This window comes from Hibiscus syriacus, unplaced genomic scaffold (assembly GCF_006381635.1).
Source record: "Hibiscus syriacus cultivar Baekdansim isolate YM2019G1 unplaced genomic scaffold, ASM638163v2 tig00111022_pilon, whole genome shotgun sequence".
NCBI lineage: Eukaryota > Viridiplantae > Streptophyta > Magnoliopsida > Malvales > Malvaceae > Hibiscus > Hibiscus syriacus.
Genome location: NW_024062956.1, coordinates 3,437,503 through 3,453,821, shown reverse-complemented (window position 1 = coordinate 3,453,821; position 16,319 = coordinate 3,437,503). Strand labels below are relative to the sequence as shown.

At 33.0% G+C, this 16,319-nt stretch overlaps 2 protein-coding genes across 2 annotated transcripts; both read left to right on the top strand.

Annotated features, from left to right (window-relative positions):
* Window positions 1-227: 227 nt before the first annotated feature.
* On the top strand, window positions 228-3,987 carry LOC120150405 (5'-adenylylsulfate reductase-like 5). Its single transcript, XM_039163085.1, has 4 exons — window positions 228-576; window positions 2,232-2,413; window positions 3,022-3,146; window positions 3,258-3,987. The coding sequence occupies exons 1-4, from the start codon at window positions 397-399 to the stop codon at window positions 3,686-3,688; spliced, it is 918 nt and encodes a 305-aa protein (XP_039019016.1). The 5' UTR covers window positions 228-396; the 3' UTR covers window positions 3,689-3,987.
* Window positions 3,988-6,361: 2,374 nt separating this feature from the next.
* Window positions 6,362-10,179, top strand: LOC120150604 (serine/threonine-protein kinase PBS1-like). Its single transcript, XM_039163255.1, has 8 exons — window positions 6,362-6,455; window positions 7,584-8,153; window positions 8,432-8,455; window positions 8,648-9,103; window positions 9,299-9,414; window positions 9,503-9,763; window positions 9,842-10,042; window positions 10,144-10,179. Exons 1-8 carry the CDS (start codon window positions 6,362-6,364, stop codon window positions 10,177-10,179), a joined length of 1,758 nt encoding a protein of 585 aa, XP_039019186.1.
* Window positions 10,180-16,319: the final 6,140 nt, after the last annotated feature.

Genomic DNA, 16,319 nt, shown 5'->3' with positions numbered 1-16,319 from the left:
ATCATAACATAAATGACTGAAATGTAATTATTTGAAAATTAGTGATCAAAAGTGAATAAAACTGAATAAAAATGAGCATTCCAGTAATTAACCCTATCTGTTATTAGTAATAAAACTGCTCAAATTTCTTAGTTTCCAATGTCCCAAAAAAAGAAGAAATTTTACATTGTTTTTTTTTTATAAAAAAAATTAACAGCCAACCAAGGCTGGCCGAAGATCAGATTTTGTTACCCACAACCGGAAAAATAGCCCACAGCTACCACCTTCCCATTCCTTTCTCACAAAATTTGTATTATTGTCTTTTGATTTTAATTTCTTTTTCGGGTTTCAATTTTCCCATTTCTTCTGCTTCATCTTCTTCTTCTTGTGATTGCTCTTTTTTTTGTTCTTTTATAAATGAAATCCAAAACGGGTTCTTCATATTCTTCCTCTCTTCTTCTGTTCTTCTATATAACAGCCCTCTGTTCTATACGCTGCGTTCTGGGCTCTTCTATTTGCTCACATGGAGCTGACGTGTTCATTCAAAATATTAACTTTCAATGCTCTCCTTCGATCTCTCCAATTCCCCCTCTTAAGGTAATTTTCAGCTCAGTTTTGGTGGAATTTATACTTTTTATGTATTTATTGATTTGTTAATTGGTATAGGAACAACGGGTCCTTGGCATTTTATTCAAATTTTCATTGGATGAGTTTTATTATATATTTATTTATTTTTAAAATCTGATTCTAATTGTTTGTGATTTTGCCTAATTCTGCTAAAAGAAGAGATTTTTTTTATTAAATTTTTGGATTTTTAGCCTGAAATGTTAGGGTATTATTGTGGAAATTTTCGTAGTAGTAAAAATTTGAAGAATCAGAAGAAAGGTTTACGGTTGACTTTTAAAATGGTTAGGGGTATTGGGTTTTAATGGTGTTATTTAATATGCAGAAATTAAATAAAGGAGAGAAAATAGAAAGGAAGCTACAAAATTTAGATTGCTTAAGGAATTTGAATATATCTATTATCTTCTTGAAGATTTTGAATTGAAATGCTATTGTATGCATTTGAAACCAAGAGCACCTAGTTATTTGAAACATTTCCTTCTATGTTTGTTCATATATTTGGAGGGTCCTTAGAGGATCATATTCCCATATCCATGTCCAGATATGTATTAGACTCGAGTACTTAAAGCAAAATGGAGAGTTATAGAAACATAGGCTATTTGAGCCATGTTGTACTACATACGCTTATATTCTGGGATTTAAGCCTTCTGCAATTCAACAGTAGTATAAGCGGGATTAGTGAAATATGTCATCTGTATTGCAAAGCTTTATTGAAGATATGACATTGAATTTGTTCGTAGAAGATTCCCATATCAGTTGGTTTACGAATCATAAGAATCCTTAGGTTAGGCCTCTTTTCTCTATAAGTTGGTTTGAAAGAGGTGTATGTCGATGTCCATAGCTGAAATCATAGTATATATCCACTTTTTTCCTCTGTCCAATGCAATAGTAAGCAAGTAACAGAACAATTTTTCTTTCCCAAGTACCTTTTTAGGATGTATGGGAGAGGCTGGTACTTGATGTCCTTCACCTGATCAATGATAATTAATATCCGTAAAATATTACAGCCAAGCATGTATTGATTTGATCCAAGTTTCTTAAGTTGAACCTTCTTAAATGATGCAGCTGGTGTTTTTGCAATTTGAGTAATCTATGCACGAAGTCATAGCCTTATGTTTCTTAACTTGAAGTGTTTGATTGTAGGCTTGTCTACTTTGTGATGCTATGATGATTTTTCATTTTCAAATGGGACTGATTTTATAAGACAAAGATGCTCTAAATGTTGTTGATGTGGCTAGAAACTCAAGCCGAATGAGGGATAAGATATACCTACCTCTTCATTCTGTACCTGTTCCCTTTCTTTCTTGAAGGGCATTCTTTATTTTCTACTTATCCATTCTCCACGAGAGTTTAAAATAATTTTTTTTAAATACCATTATCTTGAGCATCATTCAACTTATATTTCCAAATCGTCAACAATTAGGGTTCATGCTGTTTTCTTGATGTTTCTCCCTAGTCATCACATTTATGTTTAGTAAATTTGCCATTCTTCCCGTTATTTAGCTTACATCACTGTTTCATGTGATTGTAAGATATGTTTTTAGTATTACCAATTTTGCATGACTTGCAATTTCTTGGAGACAAACATTCTGATAACATGTTGTTTATGTTTCTCAACCTATTTGCAGGTTAATGGAGATTTCCTTGACAGAGCGTTGTCTTCCAAACAGCAAAATGGTTACACTTCTGTGCTCTTTTATGCTTCGTGGTGCCCATTTTCTCGTAGTTTGCAACCAAAATTCGACATTCTGAGTTTCATGTTCCCTCAATTAGAGCATCTGGCAGTTGAACAGTCTTTGGCTTCACCAAGGTGTGTAGCTACTTATCTGGCTTTTTCTTTTCTTTTCTTTTCTTTTGTTCTCTACTAAAATGACTGTTTCAACTTAAGAAAAAGCGGTGATATTCTTATATGAATTGTACAAGGAGAGAGAGAAGTTTTTGAAGTGTTGGTTTGTGCTACTTACAGTGTTTGACACGACTTTAAATATGCTATTAATTGATCTCTTTTATATTGCATCCTTATGGTCAAACTCAGTTTCACGGTTTTGAATTGCTTAGTCTGTTTATCTTTGTTACTCGGACTCGGGTATGTATCATTCTGTCTAAGGTTTTTCATGTGTAATTGGAGTCTTTGGAGGTTATAGCACTATATCCATGTTATCAGACATAAATGTTGGATATGGGTAGTTGACGAAAAATGATGAGTCGGAGCAACATAGCTGCTAATGACATTTGGCGAATCAGTTAGTCAAGGAAACACATCTATGTCCTAATTCCATTACTTACAAAGTAGTTATGCCTTTTGAAGTAATTTCCTATCGATTATATAGTTCTGCTGTTGTTTTATTCTATCCATGATGGAATGAGACATTTGTGACACCTTTTAAACTAATACCTTTTATACATGTTGTATCACAGTATATTTTCAAGGTACGGAATTCATAGCTTGCCTTCAATTTTAATTGTGAACCGAACATCAAGGGCACAATACAGTGGACCAAAAGATCTCCTCTTAATTGCTCAATTTTACGAGAAAACTACAGGTATTCATTCCCTGATGCCGAATATATATCCACTTCTGCTTGATAAAACTAGCCTGAATTTGTGAGTTGAGCATTATCACATTTCTGCTAACACTAGTGTCTGGATTTCAGGATTTGAACCCGTTCAATATGTTGCTGAAAAAGAACCCAATGTATCTGGAGACCAGGATAAATATATAATAATGTCCCGGAATGAGTCGTCAGCAATGGAGATGGTAAAACAGGAGCCCTACTTGGCTTTTGCTTTGTTATTTCTCTGTCTAAGAGTATTTTTACTTGTACTCCCGGAAGTACTTTCTCGTCTCAAGGCTGTGTGGGTTTCCTACGCTCCACAGTTAAACTTGGAAATATTCGGTGAGACGAGTCAACTGTTTGTGAGAGCCCTTCACATGGTCGATGTTCGGAGAGTTTGGGCCAAACTGAGGCTATGCAAGACCTGTAATTTTCAGCAAGGTGCGAAGAGTGCCCATGTTTGGGCTTCTTCACTAGCATCTGTCTCTTTGGGAGAATATTCTTCTGCTAGATCGTTGTCATCGTCCTAGGTCGGGGTATTACAGAACTGAGCTATACCGTAGGAAAACTCATCTATCAGTTTATGTATTACAACCCGCGATGATGCTTTCGGACACACAATCCCTTCTATCTCACTGGTGTTATGCTTGTATTGCTAGTCTTGATATACCTAAAGCTGTTGGGTTGGGGTATTTTTGGTATTTTTCATTGGAGAAAAACTAACCGCCATGTAAATCTGAGAACATCTGTGTTTACCTTTTGTGTATGTTACTTTTCTTTTAGGAGGAACATAACTACTTTCATACATCACTCTAAATGTAAGCTTTACTTTAAAACTGTTGTTTGTAACTTGCAAGTGTCGTAGAAATAAGCTTTACATCACTGGAATGATGTTTTGTGGAGTTAATTGCATCCACCCTCATTTTAATTTGGTCCTTAAACTTTTTATCATTCTAATTTCATTCCCGAATTATGACCTTCTTTTTAAATTGGTCCCTAAACTTTTGAATATTCTAATTTCATTCTCAAATTCATCCAAGTACGTAATTAGTTTCAATTATAATTTAAACTAATTTTTTCCAAATATATAATAATATAACTTGGTCTAACAATTTTATTAATAAGGATGAGATTAGTGTATGCATGTAGTTTGAGATGAAATTATAATGTTTAAAAAAATTTGGGGATCAATATATATATATATATATATATAACTTTTTGTTCTTCAAAAATAGAGAAACATACTCACACCAATATAATTATGTGTTTAATTTTAAGTACTAAGATATTGAGATATGTACATACTTAGCTTGATGTAAATATATGTTAAGTGCTCCACTTTTTTATTTTATTCATGCAACATGTATGAGTTGTACATCGAAATATCATAATAAATTATTTGATAAAAATAATAGAAAACATAAAAAATATAATATAGAAAAACCTTTTATCATGTACATCATATTATTTTATAATAAATATTAAAAAAATTAGAATCACAGTAAAAAATAAAAAATTATACCAAAATAAAAATATTTTTACTTTATAATATTTAAAATTATATAATATTTAACCTAAATCAACGACTTAAGGAGAAAGTAAAATATAAAACTACGGATTATTATACGATTCAAAGGAATAAAGGAGATGATAGTTTTGAAATAGTTAATTCGTTTAGGGATAATTTTGTCCAACCAGACGGGAATTGACAAATGCATAAAATATTGGAGGGAATAGATTCCTGGAATCCAAGTCAAAATAGCTATTGTAGGTAATGTTTCATTACCCCCTTAAAGGAATATTCTTGAACCAAATATGATAATGTGATTCCGGAAAAGATCGTTCCCCTACTAATAATCTCTTCCTTGATCCAATATCCCCTAATGATAATCTTATATTCCATGAACCAAACGACCCCTTAAAGAAACATTCAAACTAAATGAAATAAATAAGGTAATGCAATGTGAGTTTTTATTCTCTAAAATATTTTAGTATTATTTTATTTTAGTTTTATATGTTAAAATATTCCGATATCATATTAAATGATCTAAGTGATTAAAGTATTGTTATTCTTCTTTGAAGTTTCGAGTTCGAGCAATAATTTCTATAGTGTATGTGTGTATTATTAATAGTTAAAATATATGTTGAACAAATACTACTTTTAATAATCATAAAACATTATATATATATATATACATATATATATTTCAATTTTCGAAATTGATAAAATCTGAACTCAAAAATCAATTCATTAATTTAAGTTGATTTTAACAACTTCACTCCAATAGTTTAAAATTAAAAGAAAAACGATTTTTTTAACCCAATCGATTTTTACTCACCCTACCTATCATAACTATTAGTAAATTATACTTTTACTGCCTAAGTTATGATTTTTGTTCCATTTTAGAACCTAATTTAATTTTTTAAAAACCATACTTAATGTTTAGTTTATAATTCAATTTGGTACCCACCCTTAAAAACTTAGCGGCAACGATGGCGTGAAATTATTTTCCCTTTTTTGATATTCCACGCGTCTTACAATAAACATCATAGACGCCGTTAAGTTTTTAACGATGGAGCACCAAATTGAAACTTAAACTAAACATTAGGTATGTTTTGAAAAAAATATAAATCATAGATACTAAACGGAACAAAAGTGATAATTTAGGTACTAATGTTTTATAGTTTATCCCATAATAATTTTGTATACGATAGTAACCCCGGAATCTGTTAACAAAACCATATAGCCATTGCATCAACAAATGCGGCGATATAATTTAAGATTCTATGCTTGGATTTACTGTGTTGAATATATATATATATATATATATATATATATATATATATAATCTTTAAATGGGAGTTAATTTCAATGAAAATTTAGTTATCACTTCACCTTAAACACAAATTTATAGGGATTTGAACTGTATTGAAATTTGCAAGGAAGGGATACTGATAAGATGCTTAAATGGTGAAAATTTCAAGGTTTGTAAAGTTAGCCGAATGAATCCAGCTACCTTAAAGAATATCCAGCTTTTTAAATGATAATCACTAGGACAACAATATGCGTATAAATGAAGAATCGGGTGTTCTCCGATGGAAAATTTTCAGCTCTTGGCTCTCTTTCATATTGTAAATATTTGAATTTCCTCTTTCTCCATGGTGTAAAGCTTTAAAGGGTATACCATAGAAGGAAAAAGGAGATGAGAACACTTCATCCATGGCTAAAACTTGCCACCTTCTGCTGCACTAATTGCTTCCTTTTCATGGCCTTTGCTTCTACTCCTTCACTGGCAGGTTAACTTCTCTTTTCTATTTGATGTAATCCATGTATTTGTTTTTTTGTTTGAACGACAATGTTCACCTTTTGGTTTGGTGCTGGGTTTAACACTATTCGGGGTAAATCTTTTAGTAAATACAAAGTAGTATATGTTCAAATACTCTCAACCATTTGAATGTTCATATTCTTGTATATATGGTGCTCGAACCGGAACCTCAAGGAATAACAAACTAAGGTAACTTGGTTCGTGCATAGTAATATAAGATAAGTCCAAAATACAACCGGTTAATATAAAATTAAAAAATGACAAAAATCGATTGTAACCGAAAAATTTATTAATAGCGTAACTTTTTAGAGTAAAATGTGTAATATTTTAGGTTGAAACTGAAAATATTGTGTTTTTCATAACAATCCATGTAAATTACACAACTACTCCGATTAGAATCTAAAAGGTTACTGTTAAGACATGTTCGGTTGTAACCAAAATTATTATCGATTGTGTAACTTTTTAGAGTAGACATATAATACTTTAGGTTAAAACTCATCGTAATGTAACATTTTCAATTGTAACTGAAAACATTACCTATTATATAATTTTTTAGGTTAAAACTCGCCGCAAATTGTAGAATTTGGAATTCAAAGCTAGATTGATTGGATAACATCTCTTAAAAGTACTTTTGTTACGGTAAACAAAAAAGGAGGAGGTGCTTTTAAGAAATGTACTTTTCAACCCAAATACAAAAGTTAAAAAAGTGTTCTTGACTATTGGAAAAAGTGATTTTGAGTATGAAATTATCAACATAATATTAATAATTAGATAACAATTTAAGTCCACTTGGATCACTTGTTTTTATAAAGGAAATAGTTGCCAGGGGATAGGAAAAGAGTTGCAGATACACTTGAATTAAAACCCAATTATGCTAATTAATGAAACCTCAAAGATCACCTTGTTTTTCTCTTGGAGTTATACAGTGAACTCTATGTTAACTATGTTTCTAGATAACAGTTCGGCTTTGAATTGGACATTTTAGAAACCTTTTTTCTATTCCTTTTCAACTGTCTATATTAATCGTAATCGACCATGGTAGATGCGATTGAAAACACGTCTGTGGCTGCAGCTTAACAATTTTTGCTATGGTATGCAGACTGTACCTTGAATTTCACTTCACACCCTTACCTACCAAGTGGTGACTGCATTGGTGACAATGAGAAAGTTATCTTGTGGGGTATGATATCTTCACACCTTTGCTGTCGAAATGCCCTGAATGCCTTCGCTCAAGTTCTATCAGTTCGAGCCATTCAAACACCAGACAGTACCATCTTCATTGGGCAAGATTCATGGAAACAATGCAATTCTCCCTTTCCAACACAACAGTTGGTTTCCATAGAATCTTGTGGATTCAGCAATTTTTACTCTGGCAGTTCCAAGTGTACAAGTTTATCTCTGTCACAAATTCAAGGCAGTCCACCTTACCTGGAAGCAGTAAAATTATGTTCTAACTTGAGTTCTTCATTTCAAAGCTCCTGCAGAAACTGCACTGATGCCATAGCAAGGGTAGCTTCGTTTCTATTGCAAATATTTCAAGCGCAGACTAATGGTACTGAAAGTGCATTATGTAATTTAGCTGCTGTTCTGTCTGTTGCTGCTTCAAATGCCACTGAGAGCTCTTTTGGTGCAAATTTGTTTAGCTGCATGTCTTCTTTAGATGTTTTTGGTAAGAACCATAACTTAGAAGTCTTTTTTTGCCTAGTTCAGGTCTATGTTACTCCGACTTTTCATTTTTCTTGAAGTTTCCTCGTCCATCATCTGTGAGAAACATTTTTGGACATGTGTACGGAGAGAAATCCTCCAATGACTCACCAAATACATGAAAAAACTCTGAAACATACATGTTTCGGATACATACCCGTATCCGACACTCACACCCTAGTTTGAGTAAATATAACTTCAAGTTTCACTAATCCTGACTTTGAGCCTTTGTTTGTCTAACAGATCCTGGCTACATCAAACTCAAAAGTAAGTTGAATTGCTTATCTCCATGTCTTTCTGCTGTTTGAGCCGGAGATTTAAATTTTGGTCGCGGTTTCAGTGAATATCCACAATGAATGTCACTGGAGAAAGCTGAAATCGTAAAATTGTGTCTACTTTCAACCCCTGGTTTGAGCTGCATTGAAAAACTTATAAAATGCTCACTGAAATCATGTTTAGGGTCCCTGGAAAAAGCACTTATTGCGCTCTCTGTAGCAGTCATGGTGCTGTTTTTGATCCTATTCTTGGTAAAATTTGTGGCCTTGAAGAAGGGAAAGAGCGAAAGAAAGCTTCCAAAACCAATGCCACCAAAGGACAGCAATGCCTGGTCTGGTCTCTACAGATTTTCAAAGTCTGAGATTGAGAAAGCTATAATCATTAACAATGTAAGGAAGAGTTTAGGCCAAGGGAGTGCCGGTGAAGTTTACGAAGGCAGGTTGCCTAGCGGTCAAATTGTGGCCATTAAGCAGATAAATAAAGGTAACTCTTTGGATACTTTCGCTAGGGAAGTTGCAAGTCTTTCCCGGATTCGACATCCGAACCTCGTTTCTTTGCTTGGTTGCTGTATCGAAGGTGATAAGCAGTACTTGGTCTTGGAGTATTGTCATGCGGGGAATCTTGCTCAGCATCTCCTAAGTAATTTTTTCTTGAAACCATTACATGTTGCTTGTTCTTTCAGTAATGTGCTATTTTTCCACCCCAAATTGCAGCGTCCAAGCTTTAAGAAGGGTTGTGGTATTACATATGCTTGGTTTCGAGTCAAAAATCTATTCAATTTCGCCTTTTAAGATCGAGGATTTATGAACTAACCTTACTATGTTCTATTTTCAGGGAAAGACCGCGTCTTAACATGGGATAGAAGAGTTAAGATCCTAAGAGATTGTGCACTTGGGCTGAGGTATCTCCATAGTTACATTGATGGATGCATTGTTCATAGAGATATTAAGGTAACATTGATCATAACCTAGTGATCCATCTCTGCAAGCAACTGATTATTCATATAATTATTCCTAATTCTGAATGCATGTGTTGTAGCTCACAAACATCCTCTTAACTGAAGATTTGGATCCCAAACTCTCGGATTTCGGGCTGGCAAAGATGCTTGGAATGGAGGAAAGCAAAGTATTCACAGATGTGAGAGGAACTATAGGTTATATGGATCCAGAATACATGACCAATGCAAAGCTAACCTGTGCCAGTGACATATACAGCTTTGGCATTGTAGCCTTGCAAATTCTATCTGGACAGAAAGTTATCGAGTTGGATCTCGATGCCAGCGAACAACTTACACGAAAAGTATGCAGTCCGATATTTGATTGTGATAGTAATGGTCATTCGAATCCGGAAATGTTAACCAATACGAATTTGATGTAGGCAACGGATGTGAGCATGGGAAAACGTCCACTTACAGATTTTGAAGATCCGAGGCTTCATGGGGATCTCAACAGGAAGGATTTCGAATCCATTTTGCATATTGCAGTACTTTGTGTTGCGAAATCAAGTCGAGGCCGACCGCCTATCGATGTTGTTTTCGATGAGTTAGATAAAGCTTGGAAAAACACCGAAGCTGAAATGGTTTGATCACTTCTACATTCAATCCCTCCATTGTTTATATAAATCCTATCTGTTAATGTAGGATTAATTCGTTGAAATATGACTATGTTTTAATAATGCAGAAAATGAGGAAAGAAATTGGTACATCGGCAACGTAGCAGACAAGGATTGTGAATACAGAGGAAACACCTTTTTCTTGTAAGAACTGGAAGATTATGTCAATTACTACATATATACATACATATATGTGTGTAACGTAATATATACATCTCTATATATATAGTATATATGTAAATATATTGGTTGATTTACATCTATTTTTAAGTTTGAGTCGATTTTCAGGACGAAGATGGTGTGACATCCTCTGCAAGTTTATTGTCTTAAGAAAGCTTATTGAAATATATGGTAATTGTTACCAAATTATGTAATTCTTCTAATAAAGTATAGTGTTATCAAATTATGTTATTCTTTGATGCCGGAATAGTATATATATCTTATAATCCACTTTACAAAATACACTTACAGTCATCTTACCATTAATAAGTTTACATTTTGGTGATTTTATTAGGAGAAGTTATATTTTTTATCATTCAACTAATTGCAACTAATTGTTTTCAATTATTCAAGTCACCCCGCGGATGCTAAAAAGTTAAAATTTAATTATTAATGGGATGGTTCAAGTGGTAAATATTTTGATATCGTTTAAGCAGGATTTGAAACTGATGAAACGCAAAGTAAACTCAGCTGCTGACAGTCTTGCCAAGTCTAATGCTAATCCAATGGAACCATCTGTGTCTTTCATGAAGCCCCCCCCCCCGCCATCTGTGTCTTTCATGAAGACCCCCCCCCCCCGCCCCTTCTGTCCAAGAAATCCTCTATAATAAGGAAAAATCAATGTCCATCAATAAAAGCTTAACGGAGAGATAATGATACACCTGTCATATGCACATTCCATAATTGCATGCATTCTGAAGTTTCTCTAGCTGATAAACGGTGCGTGTAAGAACACTTGCAGCTTTCTGACATACCATATTGTTTTTTTGAATTGTCTTCTGTGACCATGTTAGTAGATTAAAAGATTTAATGGGAACTAATTATTTTCACATATTTGTTCATGTTAGAGAGGGAGTGATGAAGTTCTGCGAGAAATATCAAAGAATACAAATGCATGGACAAGAGAAGAAACTACCTGAGGTTGGTTTCAAGAAGCTCGAAAATTTTGAAGAACTGTCGGGGAGATACTCAGTCCAAGAAAGGTGTCCCAGTAGTTTCTTGACAGGGACAAGAGAAGAAACTACCTGCACTGAACGACATAGTAATAGGTCCCCTTGAAGGCCTTTCTTGGATTTAGTATCCCTCTCACAGTTTTCAAAAGTTTATTGAATCTTGAGCTTCTTGAACCAATTCCAAGTAGTGTCCTCTCTCGTCTCTGCATGTATTATTTGTATTTCTTGCAGAACTTTATCCCTTCTTCTCTTCTCTGTAATGAACAAATATTTCAAAAACAATTATTTCTCATTAAATCTTCGATCAACTAACATGAACACAAACAATTCAAGAAATGGAGAACGGTGGCGGTGGTGATGACGGCGATTATAAGATGGTGTGTAGTAGATATGATCCCAAAACTTAAAGTCTGTAAGAGAAGAAGAAGAAGAAGGTAGGAGGCAGAAGAGAAGAGATGAGGGAGAGAGTATTTAGAGAAGCAAGTGAGAGACTTCATTTACATATATGCCGATCTACACTTATATAGTAAATTTAGAAATCTATTTACTAAACTACCATTAAGGGTCAATTACCTAATTTGACCCGTAACAGTAGTTTTAAGATTTTATGTGATGAACAGAATACAATTTCGTTTTTTATAACATCTCTTTCTTTGACTGATTTGTTATTCTATATGTATTTATGTCATACTTTTTTTTAAAAATTTTGATATATTGTTTGAATTTTTTAGTCGTTGAGCTGTTTTTATCTTTTGTTTTTCTCATGATTGGATTTGACGTCACTATAATTGATAAAAATAACGTTTATTTATTATCTTGCTGATCTTTCGTATTTTTGCAACCTCGAATTGAATTTAAATACGTAACATGCATTCATAGATAATTTTCTAATGATGTTTGGCTTTGATTTGCAATTTTTTATGGTATTTCATTAGTTTAATCTCCTTTTGTGGTTCATTTGTTGTAACAATCAGATATGTTCGTATCTATCCATTGTTCGAGTTTTTAAGATGAGTTTTTCACCTTTTCCTTATATGGTCATTATATGATCCTCAGTTACTAATTTTTTGTGTTAATGATAATAAAAAAATATCTTAATTATGTGTTTGGTTTATGATTCTAGTTGTAAACACTCATTATAATTTTATATACTTTTTTCTTTATTAATAAAATTAACTCCTTCTATTTCCACACACACACAAAAACATGCCTTAATTGGTCTATGTTCAAAGAAATTGACGTTGGATTAAAATCCATAATTGTGGGCACACATGTATAATGTACAATATTATCATAAAGTATGACATAAAAAATTAAGTGACCAATTATGTTACATGTGTCATAGATATTAAAGTATCATGAAATTAAAGTGTAGATATCATAAATTGTATTTATAGTTTGATGAGGGACAAAATTATAAATACTTAATAGATTCACCTAATATTCATTCAATAGAAAGAGGTAGTGGTCTATAAGAAATAGGTGGATTTTTATAACTCTTATTATGTCAGAGAGTTTACATTTAAAGAAGATTCAAATATTTTAATCTATCAATTAATTTGGACACGCTTATGCTTTTAATTTATTATTTTTGATGATTTAGTAGGATAAATATTGAATTCTTGATTTTATATCAACTAGGTTTTAGTTCTAACAATTTACTCTCTGATATTGAACATCAAAGGCATGCTTTTTTCTAAAAAAACTAAAAATATATGGACTTTAATGACTAATGCTGAAATGTGTTAATCCAACAACCACATCATTCTCCTCATAACCCGTGCGGCCACTCATGTCTTTGAACGGAAGCATAATCCGACAGCCAAGTTTCGCACCCATGCCAAGTTCTAACTCCAACCACATCATTCTTTCCACACATGCTCACCAACCACCTTTGGAGTGGTCGCGTGACCTTGGTCATTAAACCCAGTGTCTGCCTCACATCATGTGCATCCCACCGACAGAACCGAACTAACGTGCCCACTCCGCTGCAGTCAACACCCATCACCTCTTACTTGTTAGAAATACTTCCCTAGTAGTCCGTCCACCGGATTTATGTCACGTTAGTTCGTCTGTTAAGTTTTTAATGATGGATACTAAAATTAAATAAAAAACTAAACTTTAAGTAGTATTTTAAAGAAAAAAATATAGTTTAAGTATTAAAATGGATTAAAACTGATAGTTTATGTACTAAATGCGTAGTTTACTCGTAAATTTTTTAACCTTGTACCAAAAGGTGAAACCAGCTGCTGCAATGCTGTGATTCTATCCCCTGCTTCTCTTTCCTCGCATGTAATTACTAGCAAAGTAAATCATCTGTTAAACTTGATCTTCTATAAGCTGCAAGTTTCAAAAAATAGACTAATATGTATAAAGCAACCTTTGCGAGGGAACTCTCAACCTTGCTGCTTCGGCTTGCCGGTTTAGGGTTTAGGGATCCCTGAAGGATTTGGTGTTGTTATCGAAAGAATCACTGCAAACAAAATCATCAACGCGGCGCTAGAGAACCATTACACTACTTCCAACGTCGGATCTTCTTCAAAAAATCTCGACGCAACCGATAGAGGCATCAAAGTACCAACTCATCAATGGAGATCATTAGTTAGAGAAGAGTGAAGGAGACAACTAGCCAGCCGAAAAAAATGTAAAAGTTAGAATATAAATAAAGTAACGGTAAACTTCTATTAAGTTAAATAATATTCATTAATACACGTGACATTAAACAATTGATAGGACATACTAAGCAGCACATAAAAGGGGGAATAGATTTGTGTTATGTAACAATAGTTATATCTTTCCTCAATTCTTTAATGACGGATTTAAAAATTTAAGAATAGGGTCTAAAATTTTATATTTTTTCTTAAAAAATAATGAATATGTTAAATTTTTTATTTTTTTCTTAACACGTTAAATTAAATTTAATATTTTTTAAAAACAACGGGATGCACTTGACCCTAGGTACTCAGTGCATCCGCCCATGGTTCATCCCATTTCACTCCAATCTTAGTTTAAATATACTAATGCCACATGTACTATTTCAGAATTTTAAATCTAATCCTTATATTTTGTTTTTGTGAAATTGAATCATTATAGTATTTTTTATATGAAAATATTGGTACCAACGTTAACTTTTATTTAATTTTAATGTTAATTGTTGATCTAACCACTATGAAAAAAGTCTTAACTTTTGTAGTCCTCTACATCTACATTCTTATCAATTTGACCATTAAAAGGTTATATATGTGAATGGTTGAGAAATTATATTATTCAATTAATGATAATTTTTTTTATTTATTTTTAAAGATTAAAGGTCATATCAATAAAAAAAAGTTAACATAAAGATTATAAAAGTTATTTTTTTTCTCTTTTTATAGCTGTCATATCATGAATTAACATCAAAATTAAATTTAGGGGAAGGGTCTTTCAAATAAAAGATAATATGTTACTCAATTTTGAAAAATAAGGGTGTAAATTAAAATTTTTGAAATATTATAAAGCCCTTAACATATTTAAACCTTAATAAGGTAAGTAGGGTTTGATAATATTATGATCACTTCAATCGTTCTTTCTCTCTGATCTGGGATGAATATATTGTAGTATTTATTTAAAATCTCATAACCGTTTGACAATGAATGTTCATACTCCTGCATACTCGGCGCTCGAACCCGAAATCTTAATGGATAACAACAAATATCTTAATTATTAAAGTCGCTTAATTATTGCACTTATGGATATCTTGATTTCATGGTAATGTATTTTTTTTGTGTTGTGTGGTTCCTCCGGTGTTCTTCACCTCGACGGCATTCATACAGTGTCCACTAGGATGGTATTTAAGTGTTTGACACTGCATCTTGAGACAATAGATTTGGAGTTAGGATCAAATATTGAAAAAGGGTAAACGTTTATTAAATACTTAAATAAAAAATTAAAAAGATAAAAGATTTATTTAATTAATATGTAAACTAAAAAACCTTGAATGTTATTATATTAAAATATTTGGGAGCAACAACAGTCCGTCCCATACAAAGAATGGCTCCGAGTACCTCGGGAGAAAAAGAAAAGCCATGAAGATGATTGAATCTCTTTCAAATAATAGAAAGTGTTAACAAGACTGCACATCCATCCATATGAGAAACTGGTAAAGAGTTTTCAATGGCTCCAGTGAGATGCCTAATCGTGTTTTCCTTATTCCATTACTAGAGATGAAGAAAGCAAAAAGCGTACAGTTCTGGTATCCTACAATATTAAATAAGGAAAGCATTCTTGATATTGCTTCAAAGATCATTCAAAGTTAGATTGGAAGAAATTATATAAGCTTACAACTTCATTGCTTCAAGGCAATGGACTTGAATGGGGACGGTTCGGTCCAAAATATAATGCCGGAAAAGATTAAATCGATTGCAATTGAAAATTTTATCAAGACCATAATATTTCAAGTTAGACATAACATTTTTTTTATAAATCTGAGATGAATACAAGGTAATATCTGTTCAAAGACCCGACATTTTGACAATGATGACTCATACCCGCGTGAGCATAGTGTTCGAACACGGGACCTCAAGGGATAACAACAAATTCCTTAACCGCTAAGGCTACTTGGTTCATGCAATATACAATCCTGCCTATAAATTGGAGATAGCAGAAATCAAAAAGGATTTTAGTCACTCCCAAAGTTATCAAAGGCTCAAGGCGCATCGAGGCGCAAAGTGTCCTGGAGCCTTGAGGCGCGAGGCGCATGAAAGGCGCGGGATTCACGAAGGCGAGGCGCATGATATCCAAAAAATTGTAACACATGTATATATTAATGCAATCAAACTCAAATATCATAGATACCCAATATTAGGCTTCAATAGAGTTTATTCTCAAATTCAAAATATCAACCTAACGTCATAAAAGTTATCAACAAGCATAATCAAGTACTAAGTTTAACAAAAACATTCAACATGCAAAAACAAAACATCAAATAAAGTCACTGATAATCATCATCAAACATCAAACTAATCCTCATCATCATCGTCAAGTGGTATGTCATCATCTTCCTCCTCATCCGTCTCACAATCCCCAATGTCTTC

What these genes read in the sequence shown, in the direction of transcription:
- LOC120150405 (XM_039163085.1), top strand. Translation starts at nt 397, where the DNA reads ATGAAATCCAAAACGGGTTCTTCATATTCTTCCTCTCTTCTTCTGTTC. An exon ending in CAGTCTTTGGCTTCACCAAG is followed by an intron (nt 2,414 to 3,021) that starts GTGTGTAGCTAC and finishes GTTGTATCACAG; the next exon opens with TATATTTTCAAGGTACGGAA. An exon ending in ATTTTACGAGAAAACTACAG is followed by an intron (nt 3,147 to 3,257) that starts GTATTCATTCCC and finishes TCTGGATTTCAG; the next exon opens with GATTTGAACCCGTTCAATAT.
- LOC120150604 (XM_039163255.1), top strand. Translation starts at nt 6,362, where the DNA reads ATGAGAACACTTCATCCATGGCTAAAACTTGCCACCTTCTGCTGCACT. An exon ending in GTCTTCTTTAGATGTTTTTG is followed by an intron (nt 8,154 to 8,431) that starts GTAAGAACCATA and finishes TTTGTCTAACAG; the next exon opens with ATCCTGGCTACATCAAACTC. An exon ending in AAAACACCGAAGCTGAAATG is followed by an intron (nt 10,043 to 10,143) that starts GTTTGATCACTT and finishes TTAATAATGCAG; the next exon opens with AAAATGAGGAAAGAAATTGG.